The sequence below is a fragment of the Topomyia yanbarensis genome, chromosome 2 (assembly GCF_030247195.1).
Source record: "Topomyia yanbarensis strain Yona2022 chromosome 2, ASM3024719v1, whole genome shotgun sequence".
In the NCBI taxonomy this organism is placed as follows: domain Eukaryota; kingdom Metazoa; phylum Arthropoda; class Insecta; order Diptera; family Culicidae; genus Topomyia; species Topomyia yanbarensis.
The window spans coordinates 68,828,887-68,853,621 of record NC_080671.1 but is presented as its reverse complement, the minus strand read 5'-3'; the positions used below and the strand labels follow the sequence as shown (position 1 = coordinate 68,853,621).

At 41.8% G+C, this 24,735-nt stretch overlaps 1 protein-coding gene across 4 annotated transcripts in view; it reads left to right on the top strand.

Moving 5' to 3' along the window:
* Positions 1-23,866, top strand: part of LOC131678350 (uncharacterized) — a 35,541-nt gene extending 11,675 nt beyond the window's left edge. The window contains exons 1-4 of one of the 4 annotated variants that reach the window (XM_058958421.1): positions 6,206-6,367; positions 7,058-7,416; positions 20,665-21,498; positions 21,554-23,866. In XM_058958421.1, the coding sequence (XP_058814404.1) occupies positions 7,349-7,416; positions 20,665-21,498; positions 21,554-23,123 (2,472 nt within the window). In that variant the 5' untranslated portion in view covers positions 6,206-6,367; positions 7,058-7,348 and the 3' untranslated portion in view covers positions 23,124-23,866. Of the gene's footprint in view, positions 1-6,205; positions 6,368-6,683; positions 6,705-6,750; positions 6,895-7,057; positions 7,417-20,664; positions 21,499-21,553 lie in introns of those variants that run through there. The other 3 variants (XM_058958423.1, XM_058958422.1, XM_058958420.1) reach the window with 3 other exon arrangements.
* Positions 23,867-24,735: the final 869 nt, after the last annotated feature.

The following is a 24,735-nucleotide window of genomic DNA, read 5'->3' as shown; positions in this document are numbered from 1 at the left end:
GTGGGTGATAACTGTGCGACTGGTTAATCCACTACCGCTACACACGGTCATCACTCATTTAGTGGAAATGCAATGAATCACCAAGCGGCTCCGTCATCGCGTTCGTGTGGTTGTGTTGGCTGAGGGTGAATCTAGCTCGGTTATCTGTTAACCACCATAACAAGACGTTCGTTAAAGGAGCATTGTGAAAAATCCTTAACCCTCAAAAAGGCAAGCTAAAATTGTGACTTCAAAAAGCATCGCCCCTAAGACCCAATGAAGTCAAAAGCCTCTTTTGTGTCGTTTTATCAGTGAGAGAATCGAAGCCCCAAGAAGGCTCGATCATTTATATTTCAAATTACAAGTTCATTAAAACTAGATAACTGTAACTAGCTGGGCCTCTGAGATAACTTGCCTTTTTGAGATTTAAAAGATTTGATTCTTGCATAAAATTTTTAGTTTCTATAGATTCAAACAAAGCCTAATCATATATTCATCTGCATTTAATCTAATGCTATCCAATGAAGTTGTCGTCTACCGATACAGACGAGAAATCTTCGAATCAATTGGAAACACATTCGCCAGCTTGCCTTTCCTGGTAACTTCGAATTTGTGGCTGTTGCACAGCCAAAGCACAACACATAAGCACTAACGAGAATGCTTGTGTTCGCCATTCAACAAAACGGCATTTGCACAGAAAACGCTATTCGAGCACCACCAATCAACCGACTGGGTGTTTGTCTGTGGTGTTTGGTTGTGTTAAGTTGATCAGAGCCAAAGTTCAAATTCCTATGCTTGAATGAGAAAAGACTTCTCAAACTCTTGAAATATTACGTTGAGAAGACGGTTCAGTTCCAAGTCAGTACGTGCTACTGGGTACCGACAGTGGGAACAACAACAACAACAACAATCATTGCCAGTCACTTCGACGACTCATACACAGTGCACAAACGAAATGCCCAAGCTTCGCAGCAAATGTGTTATAAAACATGGAAATTTGCTGAGCTTAGTCTGAAATCTATCACTCGTTTGGTCGGTGTTCATAATAATGATGATGATGATGATGGGGATGATGATAATCATCGTTTTGCTTCAATCACGCTAGCTCATGTACAAAGTTTCTGTGTGGCTTACTCGCGTGTTATCTGCCTATCCGTGCTACGGCAAATCATCAACACTCTCACATACAGAAACTGAGTCGAATCGGATGTCGTCACCATGCATCACACTTATCACGCGCCTCCACACTATTTCTCAATGAGCTGGTATTCGTTCTCACTCGTGAGTAGCAACGAATGATGGTTCACCCGGTTAAGAGAACCAACCGAGATAGCGGTCTCGTTCGTTTTTTCGTGTTAGAGGCAACTACTCGAATGAAAATTTGGTCATTCATTTGGTTTGTATTCTCAACTATGGCTCCAACCGTATGGCAAAGCAGTACAAAGTCTTACCACATGGGCAGACACGAGGTGATCCGATCCGATGACGACGCCAATGCTTGGAGAATGGTTGTGTACGGTGAATCGATTTTATATCAGGGTTCTATTCGGTGTAACTAAATAGGTATAACTATAAAAGTAATCCTCAATTCTTCGTTAGAAACAATTGTATATCTACTAGTTCTAGTTCCTTCCCTTAGGTATTACACATATCATGAAGTATATTTCGTGCATCAGGTTTAAAGAACCTTTGAGAGACAATTGTTTTAAGATGATTATTGCGTTACGCCTCGATAGTGGGGCATCAAGAAGACCAAGAGGGCATATGGGCCTTTTCATTCCATATATTTTGTCTTATGTAATTTTAAATGTTCTTTGATTTTATGACATTGTAAGGGAATACGGATCCGCCGGTTGATACCTATCGAGCTTACATTTCTTTAGACTGAGCAATCTAATTTATTTGTTTGTTTAGTGTTTATTTTGCCACTGGGTATTTATTGCGCATGGGGAATACGCATGGTCTTGTCTGAGTAAATGATGACTTTTAAATTATGTATGAGGGTTGAGAATTGACAATTCGCAAGAACTATTCAAAACCAACTATCAATTTGTTTTTAAATCCTCAATCAATTATATTAATTGTTCTCATTGTAGTACTTTAATATGCTGTGGAGTAGAGGTGTGCGCCGCGCTGCCGATTTCAGGTAAAAATCTGCGGCGCGACGGCGTCACGCCGATGTGCTTACTATTTTTACATGCAATCGTCGGCGCGGCGGCGGCGGCGTGGCGCACACCTCTACTGCGGAGTAGTACATGCACTATATTATTGTCATATTAACTGTATTTCTTCATGATGATAAAACCATAGCTTGATTATTGACGCAAAAAGTGACAAGTTAGTTTCTTTTCGTTCTTATCGTCCAATCCTGCTCTAGCAATTAACGTAAAAAAACCGCGCACCGTATATTCGACATACAAAGTTAACAGTTTGAGGTATTTCGATAGCGCTTATTTCATGGCGTTTAAAATTCTCCTCAGATGGCATAACAAAGCGCGCGGATAGTTATAATTATGCTTGGATTACGAAACCTTAACATAGGTAGCAATCGCCTTTCATTATATTGTATTGTTTTCGAAGAAGCTATGGATAATAAAATTATGAAGTTGCTTTTTTGCAAACCGAGCGTTTCGAAATTAATTAAACAAGCGATAAAATTACCATAAATTTTCGGAAGCCGACTGCCCAGTGCAATACACACATAACACTTCTGAGAGTTGCATAGATCATATAATTTATCAAGGTGAATCCAGATTGGTGTAACTCTTTACCCCATCCTATTAACAAAAATTCCTTCCTGTAACAAACGAGGAGGTGCAGATTCCTTCCTTTCCCTTCGCTTCCGTTATTGGCATTTCAAAGTACTTTCGAAACTTGCACATCGATGATGGACAGATACTCCATGGCCCCATTTGTTGATTGTCTGTGCAATTTCGCTTGATCTAATCAATAACGGAGTAGCAGTTACGAATTGTACCGTCATCATGCTCATCCTATCTTGATTTATCGCAAAGTGCACACTTTTTAATTAAATAAATGGGTGCGTAATGACAGAGCCATAACCGTACATTTAGGCTGGTAATTCAGTTTTTACTATCTTCTACATGGTTGCATTACTCATACAGTGGGTGCAAAAAGTATTCGTCTAGGTGTATATTTTTATAAATAAACCATTTTCAAGCATGGCATGCAAATTAATACTATGTTCACACTACAAAGTTAAAACACGTTATAATAATTGGCAATAAGAAAAATGTCATCAAGATAATGTTAAAACACGTTTTAACTCGTAGTCTGAACGTACTATAAGGGTCAATTTGGATAACAAATAATGTTTAAACCCACTGCAAGTTAAACCCACCCGACACCAGTTAAACGCCAGTAGAGGGGCATTTGCGCGCGGAATATCAGCACTAGAAAGTTAAGGTTAATGCACTATAAATAAATATGTTCAAACCCTAACCAAAAGCAGGTTTCTTAGTGTGGAATTTTCGCAATTATCCTACAAATGTCACGTATGATAATAGCCGACAACAAATCTGATACTACATTTGTTGTCGGCTATTAATTTTAATGGAGAATTCACGCTGCGAAATTTGCAAGCAAAATAAGCGATTAAAATTTGCATTAATTAATTTTACCGCACATAAAAAAAATGTTCGTAGCAGCCTATACGATGATACGTAACACGCTTTCCCAGTTTGCCCCGATGATTGAGTACTTTATGTTTCCCCGGGTAGTGTAACATTACTCTACAAACTGGTAGGTACGATTTACGAAACAACTCGTATCAAATCATTAGCAAAAAATCATAACATCAGCATGCAATAAATCGACACATTTGTGGAATTCCGGACCACAAACGCCCACAAGTGGTTCCAAACATTTTTTATAACAAATGCCGAGAAGTCGACTGCTTTAAGATGTTTTATACTGACGGATCAAACTTCGAAGGATTCACTGGCTTCGGTATTTTGAATCAAATGTTCACAGCCTCCTACAAACTCAGTGACCCTGCTTCAGTTTACGCCGCAGAACTACCTGCTATTCAGTATACCCTTGGAGTCATTGAAACATTACTCGCAGACCATTACTCCATCGTTTCGAATAGCCTCAGCCTTATTGACGCTATTCGCTAGATGAAACATGGAAAGCACTCCTCGCATTTTTTGAAGAAAATGCAGGAGCTACTGAGCGCTTTATCTGACAAATCTTTCCAGATTACCTTGGTGTGAGTCCATTCTCATTGCTCCATTCCGGGCAATGAGAAGGCGAACTCCTAAGGTGGGTGCCTTGGAAGGTGACGTTTATGAAAGACCAATTTGCTTCAATGATTTTTTCAGTATTATCAGAGAACCCTCAAAAATTGGAAAGCTTCATGGAGCAATGGTGAACTAGGAAGGTGACTACATTTGATAGTCCCTAAGGTATCGACGAAACCTTGGTTCAAGGGGATGGATGTGGGTCGTGACTTCATTCGTGTGATGTCCCATGGCAAACCATTACACGCTGGACGCACATCTCCGGTGTATTGGGCTCGTGGATAGTGGTGTCTGCTATCACGACATCGAGCACATTGTCTGGGCGTGCGCTGAGTATAGTTTCGCCAGGTCTCGACTAATGGGCACCCTCCGGGCCCGAGGAAGGCCACCCAACGTCCCGGTTCGAGATGAACTGGCAAGCCGCAAACTCCTCTTTATGTTTCTCGTATACGACTTCCTAAAATCATCAATATACGAATTTAACTGCCCCTTTTATTTTTCTTATCATTCTTAGAAGTGCCCTCTTCTGCCTGTACCCACGATGGTTTGATGCGACTCCCAGGCGACACAAAACATCTCTGTCGATTGAGCCAACAAACACGGGACATGCAGTATGAACATCACACACGCAACTCAAAGTGTTGCCGATCCGCATCTGAGCCGTACTACGAAATCGAAACCTCTGCCGTCTTGAGGAGGACCACCCAGTGTCCTAGTACATGATTCTTCCAGATGAAAGCCACACGAGTCTGTAATCTATGCCGCTGATCCCGATGCCTGAAACTGAATGTTTATAATTTTATCCCCCTGTCCTCTTTGTTCACCCTCCCTTCCCTGACTCGTATAACCAGAAGCATAACCCCTACCCCCCTCCCCCCTTCACCCACTCCAAATATCTTCCCGAAACATTTAGCTCTTCCTGTCTCTTCTAGTTTTAACTATTATATTATATAGTCTCGTTGAAAAAGCCCAACTCTACTACCCCACAAAAAATAACTCTAATTAATCTCCCCGAATCTTTACAAAATTATATCACGCTCTCTAGTTATTCCTAGTTTTAAGATAGTTATAAAAATTGTCCCCCTTAGTTAAAAATTATTTGCTTCAATAATCTCCCTGCTTAAAATATTGCCATAAAAACTAAATGACCCCCCTAAACTTACGAAAATTAAATTACTCCCTTGTGAAAATGTATAAAATCTCCTTAGTTTCATTAAAAAATCAATATGTAATCCCCTATTTTTAAGTAATTTAAAATGTGAAACAAAACAAAATTGGCACCTTCAAGCTAATTCTTGTGTTCCTCTGCATTAGAGTGGGACAAAAACTAGATTCCTACTCCGAGCAACTTTTTTGGATACCATTTGGGTTCTAGAAGAACTGCAAATTCTTAGCTCGATCAGTGAAACTATAATTTTGGGTCCACTATTTAAAGTTTACATGGGATTTCACATGGAAAAATTGCTTCTCAAAAAAAATCCTCCACCTATTGTCTCCTCAAAATAAATCAATGTACAATGACGTAGCATTTTTTGAGTGATTTTCAACACTCCCCTCCCCCGTCGTAGCATTTCGTCACAAACCTCTAAATACCCCCTGGTAATGACTAGGTCATTGGGCTCTTGGATCGTAAGATGTTTATTAGGCTACCGACTTGAATTTTTTGTGTATTTATTTTGGATCATACAAGTTACTAGCCAATGCAACAATTCGCCCCATATGGTACATTTACAATAACCAGATCATCTATTTCCTCGGAACTTTCCAATTCTCACCCCTTCATCCCTGTGCCGTTTTCCGCCCAGCGCTGAGAGTTCCCGGAGAACAATGCTCAATCGGAGAAGGGAGAATAATTACATATAACATCACATCAAATTCCTCCTCTGCTTTATACCAGCATTGGTCTAGCAGTCTAATACGAACGAGAGAGCCAGAGCATGAAAATATCGTTTTCAATGGTGGCGAGGCAAATCCACAAACGTTTGTAGGGTGTCGACTCGGTGCTGCTGCTGGCTGCCGCCATATATTTATTACACAGAGGGCCAAAGGCAGTGCTCTACCAAAGGTGAACTCAACCAGGCTGAATGTTATACAGTACTGCTGCTGCTGCTGCTAGAAAAATAATGGTATAGAAAATTGTTCGAGCAATTTTTGTACTAGTTGTTGCCTAACTCACACTCACCATCGGAGAGCGCTTCATGAACGATGGAATGGAACTTCAGTCCGGGTGTATTGTGACGTGAAATGTTTCGTTAGAGAGTACAATACATGCTCAAGCTGCCTGAAAAATTAAAAAGCAGAGGGAAAAAAACCTAGTTCTTCTCTGCAGTATTTTAGCTGTCATTCGGTAGACGGTCGAAATAAAAACGCGCTTTCGTCACATAATACACTCATTATCCTAACTAGACAGCGGTGTAACTACTCGAAGCTCTACTCGTACGGAACTCGCGCACGTTGTTGAAGGTTCGCTTCACATTGTACGGCGTCAATCGAAGGGAACTCTGATAACAGTCTTTTGCGATAATCTCCGGTCCGTCGTCTCTCTGCTTGCAATGTTTTTGGAATATGTTTGATCGCTCTGCACAGCACATGTAAATTGGCATTTGCAGAGTAGAAACAGTAGCATAAGCAAAACGAAAATAACGACAACTCGGTGAGATGATAAGCACATCACAGACGGACAAGCTTGATAATTACAGCTAGGATCGATCCACTGATTTTCGCATTCTCCGGTCTGATCGCTTCAAGGCCATTTAAAATACAATCCAACACCATCTATCGATCTAATTCGACGTTTTATTTTTTTCTTTTCGTAGGGTTTCAACCATCGTTCCCGCCCCCTTGGGCGAGATGGTCACCAGATGCACCTGAAAGGACGCACCGATAGGCCATGGCTAGGGGCCAACAGGGTCGAGAGATGTCACAACGCTGCTGCAGCGACAAACTCTCTGTTTGGACAAGCTCCCATCTACACCGATATCCTTCGCATTCTTCGGCGGCAGACACCATAGTGTTGCGGAAAAAAGAACTCAGACAGAAACCAATTTGTATAACTAGTGACCCCAGCAGTGCTAGTCGGGGTTGGAGGAGAACTCGACATCTGAACTATGTTGAAACCGTTAAAAAACTTACTGACCTATTTGCAGAGGAATGCTAATAGTTCACCCATTTTCGGGTAAGTGAAATCATATAGAAATTTTTAGATATAGTTGAAAGTTGTAGTAGTTCCAAATTCTAGTTTCATCTGCATTCTGAGAAAATTTAGCGATGAATTTTGAAATTGTGTCAGAAAATTGTACTGTTCAATGCCTTTGTAAGATACTGCATTGGATTAAATGGCACATAAACAACAGTTTATGGTATGGTTAAATCGAAGTAATGATAACTCAACTCCATCAAGTTGTGTAATTGTTGAATTACATGGAGACGCATGGTCATTAGGGTTGGGCAAATTATCGTTTTTTAGTTTAAATTTTTTTGGTTCCATATGTAGTCAAAAATATCTGCAAAAATTGAGGTTAATTGGCTACATTTTTGCGTATTCAATCCTCGAGACCACAGTTTTCTTTCGGTATACTACTATGTATTAAAGCAGAAGTATACTACCCATTATAGCATAGTTGTCCCGTTTTCTATGGGATTTCCTATCTTTATGGGACTGATATGCGATCATGGGCAGTATAGTCCAGTCTAACAACTTTGCCAAAGAAAGTATCGTCCTAGAATGTCTCTTAACATGGAACATGGAACAATTATGTGTATTAAGGCAACATAGCTGTTCACATTTTGGTGGTTCGAATTATATGACAAAAATAAGTTAATTTATGATTTTTGTAATTTTTAAAAATTTTATATGAGTGATAAACTCAAACTGCTTATAACAGTGTGTGTAAAAAAGGAAAATGTCGTTTCCAACCATCATCACAAAATCGGCGAAAGTCGTACAAAAATCTGTAAATTTTTTCCCCTAGAAATGTTTGATTAAATTTTATGTCACGTTGAAAAATCAATCTATTTTTGGATGAAAATTTCAAAGATAATATGAGTCCCCTCTCGCAGGTTGATGGGATTGACGGTATTGTAAACATCATCAATCCACAATAGATTCAATAGAGTTGTCTAAATATAAGGACCTTCGCTCTTTTTAGTTTCTATTTGCACCAAGTTCTACTACTAGAGGTTAATTAGTTCTCATGTTAATAATCCACCAATGGGAGCTGGCCATTTGGCATAATTTTGAGAGTTGATTACAATGAAGGTCATTTGGCATAACGGTAATTTGGAATAATGGTCATTTGGCATAATTTTGAGAGTTGATTACAATGAAGGCCATTTGGCATAACGGACATTTGGCATATCGGACATTTGCCATAATGGACACTTGGCATAACGGACATTTGGCATAATTTTGCTAAGTGATCTCACTGAAAGTCATTTGGCATAACATACGAATGTGTAGTTTATCAGGTGAATGACCCATAAGGTTAAAGCTGCACTAAGCAATAGTAATAACTAGCTAATACCCATCGCGCGTTGCTGCGACTTCCAACGAAATAGGAATAAAACACAATTTGTTCCGAAGCGCCATCTAGCAGGAAGAACATCCTCTACCAATAGCACACAAACACGCTCCATAACGAATGTCTACTATGTATACATTTTTACGGCAATCGGTTAAGCCGTTTGGGAGTCTATAAATCATATACATACAAACTTTGACTGTTATATATATAGATAGATAGATAGATAGATAGATATAGATATAAATATAGATAATGATAGATATAGATAGATAGATAGATATAGATAGATAGATAGATATAGATAGATAGATATAGATAGATAGATAGATAGATGTGTTACTATCCATTACCTAATATTGATTATATTTCGAGTAAATTTTTAGCATTTTTTAACTGATTTTGCCTTCTTTTAAATATGAGCAGTTTTTTGAGTTTCATTGTTGAAATTTTTGTGCTTGTTCATACTTGCAATTATGGATTCTTTGCTATGATTTACGTTTTAGTATATTATAGTGTAAAACTGCTATCCAGAAAGAAGTAAATCGATCAAAAAAGTATGCGCATTGAATATTTACGATGCGAAATTATTCTATTTTGTGATTCAACATTGAATGGCACCGAAATGTTTGCCACAATTTTTTTTTTTTATCAGTTTTCGAAAAGGTTATTAAATTCGGTTGTCGGCACCCAAACATGATCGGTTCTCGGCACCCCATTTTTTGTGACAAATGCTCTCAATAACCTAATCAATATGGGTATTTTGGAACGGGCTTTACAAATAGATACCAGAGATCGATCTTTGGCACCATTCTGAAAACCAGGAAGGCGACTTCCGGTTTAGCGTTTTACATTTACATTTTTAGTCAATTTTCTTAGGGTGCCGACAACCGACCACATTTTTCAAAATGGTAAAAAATTAGAATTTTACTAAATTGTTAATAAATTTTTTCAAGTTGACAGAATAAATTAAATTTTTTCATAAGTTATTAGCTAAGGTTCTAGCTTTCCATTAGTATGCTTATTCCCATACATTGTTCAATTGGGGTAATGTTGTAAGCCAAAAACAAAAGTGCCGACAACCGAACACATTCCCCTACAAATATTCAATCGTCGGTTGTTACTCTGTTGTAGCAGTTAGGGCGAAGCCAGTGTAATGCTGCTTTGCCGCATAACCAAGGCGCAAAGCCGCTGAGGATCAGCTTGGCGAGGTGGCCGCCGACCTGCCGTCGGAAGCAGCGGCCCCTCGTAAGCAAACCTGTGATCCACTTGTTTGCCCGGATTACTCAAAAATAGGGACTTTAAATTAGTTTAAGTCCGAAGCAATGTGGCGTAGCCAAACTAGTCGTAAACTTTTTTTATTAATTGGTAAAGAAGAATAATCCAATTAATTTTGGTTCAAGTTCAATGTTAGTACTATAGGTGAACAAACTCATTTGAAGTCATTTAAATATTTAGGTAGCTGCCGTTATGCTCAAACATTTGAGCAACATGCCTGCTGCTTACAACTACTTAACTAACTTTTCCTCGAAAGATGAACGTTATTGTCAATATACAATCAAAATACATAATACATACAAGAAAGCATATACTCAAAAAACATCCTGGTAATCAATAACTTTATCTCTGCATATATCTATGCCAAACGACCGGTATGCTAAATTACTGTTTTCCTTAATGTAATAATAATTGTACGAAAAGACCTTCAGCAGTAGCACGGCTCAATATTATGCCAAAAAATCGTTTTTTTTTATTGAATCGTAAAGTTCAGGTTCTCAAGATCGTTATCTCAAATTTTTATAGAAATCGGAGCAGTAGACGGAAAGTTATAGCGTTTTTCATCTTACTGCCTTACGGAGGCGTGGCTTATAGTTGAAACTTTAAACGCGATTATCTCGAAATCATGTTTTCCCAAAAACGTCTTTGCGGTGACTACGATTGCCGAAAAAGTTTTCAACCAATCTCTTTTTTAGCTTGTTCGTAATTTAACTGCCGTGTCCTTGAACGATTTCATTTTTTCGTAAAAATTTTCATATTATGATTTTTTTAAATATTTTTTTTTCAGGTAAAAATAGTGTCCCGTTTCCAAAACGAAGAATTTTTTTTAATCAATCGTTCAAGGACACCACAGGCACAGATGCTAATAATTTTTTTTAGTTTTATGCTTTCAGTTGAGCTATTGGACTGGAATCGTAGTCACGGCAAACCTCTGAAAAACACGCGTTTTGCAAAAATTGCTATTACTTCGACATTTATTATTATTTTTTTATGTTTTCAAGTGGATTTTGCAAATTGGACCTTGTACTACGCTAGACGTACAAGTACTTTATAAAAATACGACTACATAAATTCATACTTTTCCCGTTTTTCCCGCATCTCAACAACCCCTTAAATTATGTGTTTCCCTGTAGTTTAAAAAATTTCAAATGACCTTCAGTGTGATCACTTCTCAAAATTATGCCAATTGTCCGATATTCCAAATGTCCGTTATGCCAAATTTCTGTTATGCCAAATGTCCGTTATGCCAAATGACCTTCAGTGTGAACAATTCTCAAAATTATGCCAAATGACCGTTATGCCAAATGTCCATTACGCCAAATGACCTTCAGTGTGAACAATTCGCAAAATTGTGCCAAATGACCATTATGCCAAATGTCCGTTATGCCAAATGACCTTAAGCGTGATCAATTTTCAAAATTATGCCAATGACCATTATGCCAAATGTTCGTTATACTGAATGACCTTATGCCAAATGACTTTATGCCAAACGACTTTATGTCAATTGACCCAGACCCTCCACCAATCATTATGACTACTCAGGATTTGATTTACATAAGAAGCTCGCTTCAAGATGTTGATTACAATACGCCTCGATGGTGGTGTATCGAGGAGGCCGGGAGGGCTGATGTGAGCCTTTTTTCTGTTCTATACCTTTCCTCTATTTACCAGCTCACAACCAACAGTCAACCAATAACAAATATATAATTGAGAAAGAATGTGCTATGTGTGGTGGTTGGCTATTCAAGTATTAGTAGTGTTTGAAGCACTAATGAAGATTTTTCATGTGATGATCATAACTTCATCTGTATCTTGTACTTGTCTAATCTATTACGTCTCTCATCTATTGTCATTTATTTCTTCTTTTCGAGTCCTATACTGCCATTCTACAATTCTCAAACGCGGTCTCAAGCGGGAACCTACAAAAATGCCATCACGCACGCGATCGCGAATCGATCACGTCCGGAAGTCTATCCTAGAAGCCTACGTCCATGCCTTCAGCTAGACCACTTAAGATACGCTCATACCTATTAGACAACACGTCTCATGGCGACATGAGTGGGAACCCTAGCGATATAAGGGAACCCACTCTCTGCTAGAATCTGAACCGTACACCGAAAATTTAATATCAGACTCACGGTTCGCGTGACCATTCAAGAACACACGCAAATATACTGCAAAATCACGTCAGCATACAAACGTTAGAGCCCCTCGCTATTATCCAAGCAATCTACGCCCACGAGCTCGTCAACATGATAACACCCCGGCGATAAGGTGAACGTCTCAGCACTCATAAACTTACCAACGCGATCTCAAGCGTCAACCTACAAACTCCCGCGCTCGCGCCATCATGAATTTGGATCGTTCGGAAGTCTCTATCCTCAGTACCACCAGTCTAGGTCCACGTTAATAAAAAAAAAAATTAAAAATTAAGAAAAAATAACTCCCATATCCTCTAGACAAAATGTTCCATGGCGACATGATCGGGAACTCTAGTGATATGGGGTAACTCACTCCCTGTCAGAGTGTGATCCGTACATCGAAAACTAAATATCAGAATGACGATTCGCGAATATGTGAATGGCCGCAGGGTTTCAAAATCGAATTTATACACGCGAAGACAAATACACGCGAGCACACGCAACAAACACGTCGACATACGAACGCTTAAGCCCTTCGCGATCTTCTACGCACACTTATGCCCGCGATCGCGCAAACTTGATAACACTCCGGTAATTATGTGAACATTTTAATACTTACGAAGTTACAAACGCGGTCTCAAAAAGGGAACCCGCAAACGGGCGCGATCATGAATCGGTCACGTCCGGAATTCTTTACTTTTCATTCTAGCAACTTTGGTCCATACATTCGGCTGGACCAATAAAAAAATAAAGTTAATATCCACTAGATCACACGTTCTACGGTGACATGACTGGGAACTCTAGTAATGTGGAAGAACCCACTTTCTTCTAGAATCTGAACCGTACACGAAAAATTAAGTATCAGATTCACGGTCCGCGCGCGTATATGCGAAAGGCACACGGTTATAAAATAGAATTTATACACTCGAAGTTACATACACGTTAGCACACGCGACATACAAACGCACACGCGATCGAACACGTTAACGTACAAATGCTCGAGTCTTTCGCGATGATACACGCGATCGCGAAGTCCCTACGCGCGCACATACCTGAACCATACAATGAATATCACATTCAGAATCACGGCCCGCTACAGTTGACCCAAAGCAGTGTTTTAGTGGGCGCAATTGCCTGTCCCGTCTGCAATTGTAGTGTGTGATTCAGACGGGGAGCCCTTATGAGAACCTAGCTCTACAGCTCCAGTTGGATAACTCTCGAAAAAAAACTATGTTGAGCTTCACTATTCGACTCATTTTCCGATGGCGTTTTCTGCGACTTGGAGCTTTATCCGCACTCGAGTGGTCGGTCCTCCCCCCACGACGGTTATGATGTCGTTGATATAGACAAAAATATGAACTCCCACCGGCAGCGACGCAAAGAGGGAGTTCATGTCGACAAGGAATAAGGTGACGGTGAGGACAGATCCCTGTGGGATATTTCTTTGACATAGCTTCTGGAGTATAGGCTACAGAATCCCATTCGGAAGACTCGATTGTGGAGGTAGTCCTTGATGTAGTTCCCAAAGTTCCCGGTGATTCCCCAGTTTGCTGGTTACCGGAGAACCCCCTCGCTGTAGCCTGTGTTGTAGGCCTTGGCGACGTCCAATATTGATATGTCGGTATGCTGATCGTCCGCCAGGACCTGCTGGAGAATTTCTCCAGAGTCCCTAAGATGGGCCAGTCCCTCCACCTTTGCGAAATGCGAATTAGTGCTGGTCAAGATGGGAGTTTTCTTCGAGGTAGCTCATAAACCGTTTGTTAACCATTCGCTCCATATGGCTATAGCTTTGCCTACGCCGGTGCGTAGACTAATCGGCCGGAAATCATTCGTCGTACGGGAAGTGTCACTCTTCATTAGTATAGGCATTACAAGAGCAGTTTTCCAAGAGGATGGGATAGATCGGTCATTCCAGATGCGGTTCAAACATTCTGACAGGACTCTCCTAATCTCTGGAGAAGTATGCTGCAACACAGGGTAGCCGACGTCATCAAGTCCAGCGAATTTGCCATGGGTAGTAGCGGGTGCCGCCGTTAATTCTATCCCGGAGAATTCTGTTGAAGTTTTGTCCGGAGACCGATGAGAAGAATGTGGGCGCTCTTCTAAGTCTTCTTCAGAGTGCTAGAGTGTTCGCCGAGTATTTCAATAATTTCTGGAGGTTCGACTGTTGTGGTTCCGTTAACTTCGAGAGAGAGAGAGAGAGAGAGAGAGAGAGAGAGAGAGAGAGAGAGAGAGAGAGAGGGAGAGATAGCCGACTTGTCTCCTTTTCCGCTAACAGCGTTCACTCTCCTCCAAAGTTCGGCGGCAGAAACATCGGGTGATATCCCTGGAGAAACGCGTTCCAGCTCGTGACTTTCGAAGTCTCGATGGCCTTCCTGACCAGGTTTCCTGATCTACGAAACTCTGTAGCCCTTTGTTCTTTCATAGGGTGGTTAGCGTGGGTCTTTTTCAGTATCTGGAGTGCTTTGCGATGGTCTTCGGTGGCTTGACTAACTTCCTCGGCTAACGGCTCGAGATGGAGGTTTGCCACTTATATGAGAAATACTGCTCTACTGGACGAGTTTTGTCATTAGTTGGTCGGGTATGTATTCACGGCCTGGTGCGAGGGAGTCCGAGACTGCTCGTAGACTCGTAGACGACCCAGTCCGCCTGGTCGTATAACCGGTGTCTGCGAGAACGGAACAACAAGAAATCCCAGCGAGGTCCGCGGAGCAGAAAGATATAAATAAGACTGAAGAGTATTGGCCTCGGATATAGGTTAAGCTTCCGTTTTTAAGTACAATAGCATTACATTCTTCCAATGGAGGGGGGGGGGGAGTGGAAAGGGAGGAGTTGCTTCTCTAATCTTCCGGTCATCACATCACATGCTTTGGTATTCTTAGTAGGGGAGCCCGGGGCTAGTTGGCGGTTGGGGTAAGTTGGCGGAATCCCTTTTTCTCTGTTTCTATTAGACATATAGCGCTTTCTCTTCTTGTGTACCTCAAGTTATGTGAAACCCGTTATCCAATGTGGTTTTGTTGCAAAACAATTTGTTTGGTTGAAGTTGTGGGTGATATTGTGTTTTCGAGCATACCAAGTAAATTTTCAAAATGTTAAATACTTTGCGTTATTTAGCGTGGTTTTCAAACTATTACTTGAATGATTATATTTTTCGATAGCGCGTGAAAAGAGATTTCAGTATCCGTATAGATATTACAACTATCCACAAACAAAAGTTATTTTTTAAACAGTTTTTAATAAAATATGCGGTTGGGGTAAGTTGACGGTACTATTTACAGTGCAAAAATGTCATCAAAAAATTTATTTCTGGAATTCACTCCAAAGTAAGAAAATCTTTTTCTTGTGTATCTCGCCAATGTAGGAGACATTTATTCTGGCCAATTAAATGAAGAATTTCGAAAATTTGCTTTTGAAGGGGGTATGCGTCAAAGTCAAAATGCCGGGCTATTGAAACTGAAATATAATAGCAAATGTCGGGTAATATACAGTTTTCTCGAAAAAATATTCAGCACGTTCCAAAAGGACCCTTGAAGTAAGAGAAATTCCATTTGATTGCTTAATTTTTGGCGTATCATCACATACCGCCAACTTACCCCGGGGCCGATGTAAGTTGGCTGGTTTTCCGCGTCACATATTTTTTGTCTCTAACAATGGAGACAATACATCAAACACTTTAAAAAAAATCAGAGATGTTGCTCTTCCATTCCGCGTGTTCTATTTTGCAAGATCTACCTACATCAAAGCAGTAAAAATTGAAAACTGAAAGCACCGCCAACTAGCCCCGGTCTCCCCTATATATAACAAACATGAAGATGTGACACAAGGCGCCAAGAGCGCACTTAAATCCTGTCAATCCTATTTTTCATTGGATTGTCTGCTCTAAATATATCGCCAGGGGACCATTCATAAATGATATCGGATATTGACAATAGGGGAAGAGCGTCACGTAATGAGATAACTAAAATGAATTTTAGACGTATCAGCGGATCAGGGATAAAAAACGAACAACATTGTTTATGAATGGCCCCCAAACAAAGAATATTCCATAACGAATATCACGTAACATCGGCGACAGAGCATTTGGATCAAGGCCAAGTTCCCCCTGAGTCGTGCAAAACTGAGAAGCAACATCAATTAAGGCACAGATAGCAAACGTCCATTTATTTTCATTTTTTTTTGCTTTGTCTTTTCATTTGTTTCTCTTGCTACGATGTGTTCGGCTCGGTGCGGGAGAGCGTGACGGCCAAGGAAACGGAAAGCCAGCAGCCCAAACAGATCAGGAACAGGAGCGAGGACTGCGAACAGGGAAACAGACAACAGATGAGAAATCGTTTACTTATTTATTATAACTACGATACTAATCACAATTATTTTGCTTTTCTTGTTTCATTTCAGCAAACCAAAATCTATACGGACTAGCACATACGAACAGTTAGGCTTTGTAGGATCTCATCTTGAGAAATGACAATGACACTGTACGAGTTGGCGCTGGGCTTGTGGCCTTCGACTGGCATGGTCCATTCTCATTGATTCGGAAGTCTTCTTGGCTGGTTGGTAGATATGTCCTCCTACTTGCAAGTTGATCAATTCGCTTGGTTGAGAGACATGTGGATCCTACTAGTTGGCGACTGTTTTGATCGTGAGTATGAGGCTAGTTCAGGAAAGGAGTGCAGGACTGGCACCTAAGAGATAGTTAGTTGTTCAGGACTTGTTCTTATGATTACTAAACTCGACCAAGCACACCGGCTCTCGCAGGTGATAGGCGACCCTTTCGGGTCGGTGTGGTCTGTTCGAGTCGAGCCAGGCGGACATTCGGTTCGAGCGGGCTTTATGGTTAATGGTGGATAAATGTTTCTTACGCCTTTATTGGCAGAGATTCTTTTTGCGAAATCCTAAAATGCCTTCACTGGTATAGCTACTCAGGATAATAATAATAGAGGAATTAAGGGTTTGCCTGGTCCATGGTGTAATGAATATGTGTGTTGACTGGAACAGGGATAGTCGAGTTATGTTATGAGATAGAGAAGAAACAGCACAGTTGAGGGAAAGGTGTTCGCGAGTGGGAACTAATACTGCTAGTATGTTTACCGTTTCAATTGGTAGTCGATTGATCTGCTTCGGACCGGGGAGACAGGGGGAGATTGGGAAGAGACAGAGGCGAATTCAATGCGAGGTTTGCCAATATGACGTTGACCCCAAGGCGATGGTAGGATGATTTTCCATAGGACGACAGACTGGATGACACGACGTTGCACGCTCTGGACTTGCGCCAAATAGTTTGTATGTATGTATGAATGTAAGCCCGTATGTAAAAAAAAATGTTTATGGTTTGGAGGTGTGGGGAAAGGGGTGGTATAACTATTTATCACCATTCCAGTTGGAACCAACACGTGATATTTAGGGAAGGGAATCAAAAAAGCAGATAGCATAGTCGACGAGAGAGGCATTTAACAAATCTAGGAAAATTAGGAGTGAGGAAGAGAGGACGTCTGATGAGGTGAAGCACACCTAATAACGTCCACTATATTTAACAAGCACTGTGTTGCTACAACATGGTAATTCAATAGGAAGTAGCAAGCACAAGCAATCAGTAATACACAGTAGAACAAAAAGAATAACTGATAGAATAGCCAGAGGGAATTTAGTATTCGCGGACATCACGGTTGACTGCTGATTTACTTAACAGTCGATTGATCCGCTTCAGACCTAGGGGACCCACGAGGAGATCAGGAAGAAAATGGAAGCGGAATCAATGCGAAGTTTTAATTGCATCACTGACGATTTGGCACGCGTTGTTAGGAGCAGGATACATTGGACCAGACAAAATAGAGAACTTAACGTTACACACTTCGAGACAAACAGGCGCAAAATTTAGTCCTCCTCCCGAGGACCGGTGTTTAATTGGCAGACAGTCGCTAATCCTTCCGATTTTGCAAATTTTGTCTCGCGGGACGGACCGAGATCCCTCAAGCTATAAGCTGCAGTCCTATCAGCCCGTTAAAAAAAATAGCGTTACATTCTTCCATGGCTTCGGAAATTTGGTTGCCCCGTTGGATGCTTCTACCAGATCCCTACAGCGGATGATGGGCGCTGAATTCCCCTATCACCAGGAAGGGGGCATCTAGTTGCTCAAGCGTGTTCTTCAGTTTTGAACTGATATAGCGCACTCCGGTGGAGATGTAGACGGAGGCCACCATACATTTGACCGGATAGGATATGATTCGTGCCACAACTACAAGCTCCGCGTTGAGTGTTGAGCCACGCTCCGGGATTAGTCCCGTCCCGGATGTGAGCTTCTTTAAGAGCATATTGGTTGAAGTTGAGCAGGTAGTAAATGTAGATCTTCCAACAGACTCCGACGGTCGCTCATGTTACACTGTAAAGCGAATGTGAGCCAAGAGGTGGCGTTGGTGTCATTGATTGATTTGCTGCAATTGTCGGAACTGAGTATGTGGGAGGGTTACTGTAAGGTTTCTGATTGCCGTTAATATCGCTCTATGATCCACCTTCACGGTTTTCCGTTGGTGAATAGGACAGCGGACGGAGAACGTATTCGATAGACCGTGGGTGACCGTTGCTCTCTCGAACGGTACCAGGGGAGATAGTTTGGTCTAGGTTGTGTGCATTGGGGAGACGACTTATCCGGGATGCAGCCGTCGTAGGCTCGCCGGTTATGATCGGTACTACCCCATACAGAGCTGGGAGGGAAGGCTGTCTCTCTGATTAAACAGCTGATGATTTCGGATGATATATTGTAGGCTAAGTCCTCGGTCGGCATTCGATCGGGTCTGGTGCTACTAAGGCCATGAGGGGCGCGGTGGGGATGAGGTTAGATGTTACTTCGGACGGTTGCCAGTTGTGGAACTTCATTTGCTGCCAAGAGCATCCGGTGATGGGGGTTGGTGCCTGGTAGGCTCGGATTTTCGTGTAATCCCTGAATTGTTTGATTGGATTGATGTTCGTCATCGGGCGTCGGTATCCCTTTTTTGTTTGCCCGGTGACGAGGTGGGGAGTGGATGCCTGGAAGCGGTTCAGAGGCGTTGTTCGTCCCTGTAGGAAAGTGGAGGTCCCGTGCACCGGCATTCGCCAGAGGATCATCGACTGGGGTCGGTACTACCCCGGACCGGGTCGATGAAGTGGAGAAGCCTTTCTCCCTATTTAAACGGCTGACGGTTTCAGATGCTCTGTTCGAGGCAAAGTACGCGGTCGGTGGTGGTGGTCGGTCGGTCCGGAGGCGTACCGCTGTTGGTGGTGGTGCTTGAATGGACTAGCGGACAGTCCTTCCAGTGACCGCAGTACGTGTAGCAAGGGGTGCACAGGGGTTAAGTTAGATGTCGCATCGATCGGTTACCAGTTGTGGAACCTCATTGGGGGGCTCGATGGGGGTTGGTGCCCGCTGGGCTGAGATTTCAGAGTATCTGTTATTTGTTGGTTCATTTGCATTGATGTTCGTCAGTGGATCGCTAATTAAGTCTCCTGGTTTTGCAATTGCGGATTTTGAACTTGATCTCAAGCGCGAATATACAAGCGTCCGTTTCCACACCATGAATAGACACTACCAGAGTTAAAAATATTCAAATTCATTGAATGAAAATTGATCATATTCAGCCATATTTATTTTCAATATTCAGTGCCGCAGCTGAAAAAGTCAAACGAACAAACCGCCCTTTCATCCATGCACATTTTCATTCGTCTACGACTATTACACGAAACGACCGTGCAGCAACGAATCAAACGCATCAAAGTAGGCTCTGGCACAATGTAAGCGATGATGATTGTTGTTTCATATGCTTTACCGGCATTTGAAAACATTTTCCTTGATAATTAGTGAAATGAATATATTGTACGATATTCAACTGAATGAATAACACGGATATTTGAATGAATATTTTTTGTATTCACCGCGAGTCGCATCAAGTTCATTTTCAGCCGTCAAAAAAGAGCTTCGAATATTTGTAACTCTGGACACTACTGTAAGGTGGCAACTTAGTTTCTTTTGGCATCTCAACCGTACACTTCAAATTAAATATACATGCAAAGTCACATACATACTGACATAAAAACGCGGTCTTCGTTAGCTTACAAACACTCGAGCCTTTCGCGGTAATACACATCTGATCACAAACGCGAACATACAATTGCGATCATCCACGCACACCGACTCCCAATATCTGGCGAACAGAAAAAACACCCAACTTTTACAAATGTATAAGCACGCGGTCTCTTAACCGCGAATTTAAACAACTCCCGTTTCCCAAAGATCGTAAAGCGTCCGAGGTGTGCATTCAGAACCACGGCACGCTACAATTGACCTTAAGTTGTATTTTAGTGTGTTACATTTCCGGTCCCGTCTGCAACTGTAGTGAATCATCCTGACAGAGATCTTTCCAAGAATCTAACCACAGCTCCAGTTGGATCACACCAACAAAAAAAAACCTTACGCATTTAACTAATAGATATCTTTTTTTGTCCCTTTTCTTGTAGATTATCCAACGGAATGGGTCCCATCGAGGAACCGACTGCGTTGGTAACAAACGACGATATGATGACATCGGAGCAACTGGGTTGCGAGGATCCGCTGTACGATCCACTCGCACTGGACGAAGGCGACGCGGTGGATGTGCTGAATGTGAGCAACGCCAGTAGTGCTGCGACCACAGGCACAAACAGCAGCGATCTGGATAGTTCCAACGCCGGACAGATAGTACTGGTGGATGTGACGAGCCTGAAGAATAGTCCCGCAACGGGGAATAACAATGATGATGAGATTGACACTAGTGAAAAAGTGACAAATGGGATCGAACCTGTGAATGTTAGTGTTAATGGACACAACGATAGCAAAGCGTTGCTAGAAGAAGAGGAAGAAAATAAGTGTATCGATGAGAGTAAATCAACAAATTTGGAAGATGAAAGTTTTGTGACTGCCTCCTGTGGGGGTACTCCCAATGTATCCCTGGCCACTGAAGAGATATTGGTTGCTGAGGTAACTGATCCGATAGTGGCACCAAGCGGTGTCAATGGTCAGGTACATGAAGAGGAGGAAGCTAGTGACGGTTCGGATTCCGGTCTTGGTTCAGAACCCTCGAGAAATGTATCTACACTAGAAAAGGACACTGTCGAGCATCCACCGGTGAAAAGTAATCTCAAAAGACGCTCGGGCGAGGAAACTACCGAAGCGAGCAGTGAAAAGCGACCAAAGAAAGGTATAACGTTTGATGGCGTTACGGTATACTACTTCACCCGAATGCAGGGCTTCGGTTGCGTTCCATCCCAGGGCGGATGCACGCTTGGTATGGAGTTTCAGCATATGCATACGAAGTAAGTAGTGCTAAAATTCTTTAAGTAGACATTTTTACATTTTTCTTTCCCGTAGACGCTTTACGCTGGCAGAACATGCAGCAGAACAGCGCAAAATGCACCGAGCACAGCTACAGGAACTTAACCCTCGAACCAGTTCCAGTGAAGAGACTGACAGCGACGATGAACCGAGCGAAAGTGGTTCCGAAGCGGAGAGTGAATCATACGGTTTCTTACAACCGGTGACCACCAGACAAAGGCGAGCGTTGCTAAAGGTGGCTGGCGTTAGAAAGATAGACTCAACGGAGAAGGATGAGTGTAGATTGATAAGGACATCCCGAGAGGTGTGCGGGTGCACCTGTAGGGGATACTGTGATCCGGATACCTGTGCCTGTAGTCAGGCTGGCATAAAGTGTCAGGTCGACAGACCTAGCTTCCCCTGTGGATGCACGCAGGATGGATGCGCAAATGTGGTTGGTAGAGTTGAGTTTAATCCGGCTCGTGTACGGACCCACTTCATCCACACTATCATGAGGTTAAACTTGGATCATAAAGCTAGTAATGATGATCACAACGGGTTGGGAATGCAGTCGGTAAATAGTTACAGTAACGGAAAGGATTGGTCTAGTGGCCCCGTACGATTACCAGGATTGTATGGAATGGTAGGTGTAAATGGTGCAGATACTGTGGATGGGTATCCTCATCTGCATCAACAGCAGCATCAGTATAGCGCAACTCATAACTATTTAAGCGGTCATCCGGTTTCTAGTGGACTTCCCCCAAGCAACGAATCGTTGGATCTGCATTACGCGTTTCGTGATTACTACGGGCCCCATCAGCAATCTAACGATCAGCTGGCAATGCCAAATTCACTGATGACTTCCTATTATACCAACTATCCGGCGAATATGGACCAATATCATCAGCCTCACCAAACCAGTTTGGTTATGGACCAAAGACAACCTGACCAACATTCCCCGTACCACAGTCAAATCGAATCTGCCGCCACTAGTTCGGTTATGATAGACGAAGATGTAACGCTAAACACTCCAATCAATCCCAACTTCAGTTGCGACGAACATTCGGCTCCAGCCGATTCGATCCAAACCAGTGCCTCACAGCCAATCCCCGAGTCCCACCTGATGGATCAGGAAGCTTGTCCTTCTAGCGAGGCACCCGAAAGCCTTAGCCATGACAACGGAATACCCCAACCAGATGAGAATCCCACAGAATGCTGCAACACCACATCCTCCAAGTCCCAAATTTTTCCCAGCGGTGATTTCATTGACCTAAACACCCCACTGGCGCCGGGAAGCGAGCGGTTGGAGGCAATCAACGATCTTCTAGAAAGCACTCGCCATACGCACAGTATCGCCAAGCAGTCCATCATCGCCGAAGAGGACGATGAGCTGAGTGACTTTCGTGATCCGCCTGTCGATCCTCTCCCTAGCAACTATATAGTACGCAGTGAAGAACCTTACTGTACCGAAGGAGACGATACTCAGCCAGAAGTTATCACTTCGGATGGGGAAAACGCGGCGCTCGGACTGGAAAAAAGCACCGAACCTGTCTGTCCGGTCATCGAGCCAAGCGAAAACCTATGTGAAATTATTAAGAATAGTATTGTTGAAACTGCGTTGAATTAAGTAGCCGCAAAACTTACGTTGAAAGATGTTCTCATTTCATTTCGATACATTCGTTTTGATTCAGGGTTAGTTAATTTTCATTTTTGGTTTTAATTTAATGTTTTTTTAGGTTACGTTTTCCATAATTTATTTCCTGTTCCATTCCCACAATTCTAGCTTCTCTCGCAATCTTCTTTGATCTACGTTTATTATTATTGATCCGACACCTCGAAAAATTAATCGAAAAAAGTAGAAACAAATGATGTAAAAGTTACAACGCAAAATCTTGTGACTTCTTCAAAAATTACATACTTAATTGCTAAAAACAAATTGTAGGTAAATCGAATTTTGAACAGTTATCTAATCAGAACAAATTGCCAGTTACAGTTCTGCTCAATGAAACGGAGCAAGAATGTTACAAAATAAGACAACCATGATAAATCCAACAAGATGGCAAAGTAAATAATAAAAATTATTCCCGTGTCAATAGAAGTATTCAAATGACACAAAATCACAGGTTGGATTAATGCTCTAATTCTCAACCATGAGAAAATGTGGTGAACTTGAACTGCATTCGGAGCAGCACTAATCTGCCGCTCTAAGCATAATTGTCCCATGTGTATATGGAATCCCATAGCACATGGGACAGTTATGCTTATAGCGGCAGTACTTACTATGTATAATGAGGATTAAGCACTAAATAATGTAGGCAATTATAATTGTGAATAAAAGTAAGCGTTTCCAACGCTGTCTCCTGTACATAAGTTTCATTGAATTTAATCCAAATATGGAAATCATTAATATAAAATAAGTAAAAAGTATGTAAAATGTGAAACAAAATTATAAAATCATTTATGAAAATAACACCTTAAACATGTATAATCGCGTAACGATTCCGGTAAATTCGCACACTCAAGAAAAATATCACAGTCCTTCAGTAAATTAGCGCATAGCATTTCGTTTTTGAGCCATTGGTATGGTGATAACTTGACAAGTACAAATACACGCGTAGGAGTGTAAGCTCATTCGTAATATTTTGGATTTTGAGAAGGGCTTTTAAGGTATGACATGACAGAAAAAACAGATTCGCAAAATCGACGGAGTTTGCTGAATTGGTTAGCTAGAAAATGACAACATGACTTTGAAAACACTTGAATCCTAAACAGCAAAAGCTAAAGTTTCAAACGAGTCGAACATTTTGTGCAGCACACTAGACCACCACCGGAATGCCTTGTAATACTGTTCTCAAAATAATCGCCCCTATTCTGCGCGGCGTGTGTCGTGAGACGACTAATCTCACCTCACTTTACGTGACTTTTCTCACCCTATTCTGAGAGTCGACTCGGGTGAGGTGAGATTCCCCATTGCGTTTAAATGGGCGTCTCACGTCACACGAAGTGACTCTTCAGAATTGGGTGAGAAAAGTCATGTAGAGTGAGATGAGATTAATCGTCTCACGTCAAACGCCGCGCAGAATAGGGCCGAATGTTTCCATGATGTCCTTGAAGACCCTGTCCCGAAATGTTTCTGCTGGCAGGACCTTTTGTCACCACTCAACGACATAGACTCTCCAACTGACAGTGCGATAGACACCTTCGCAGGTGACCGGAGATGACGTCGAAGCTGTCATCGA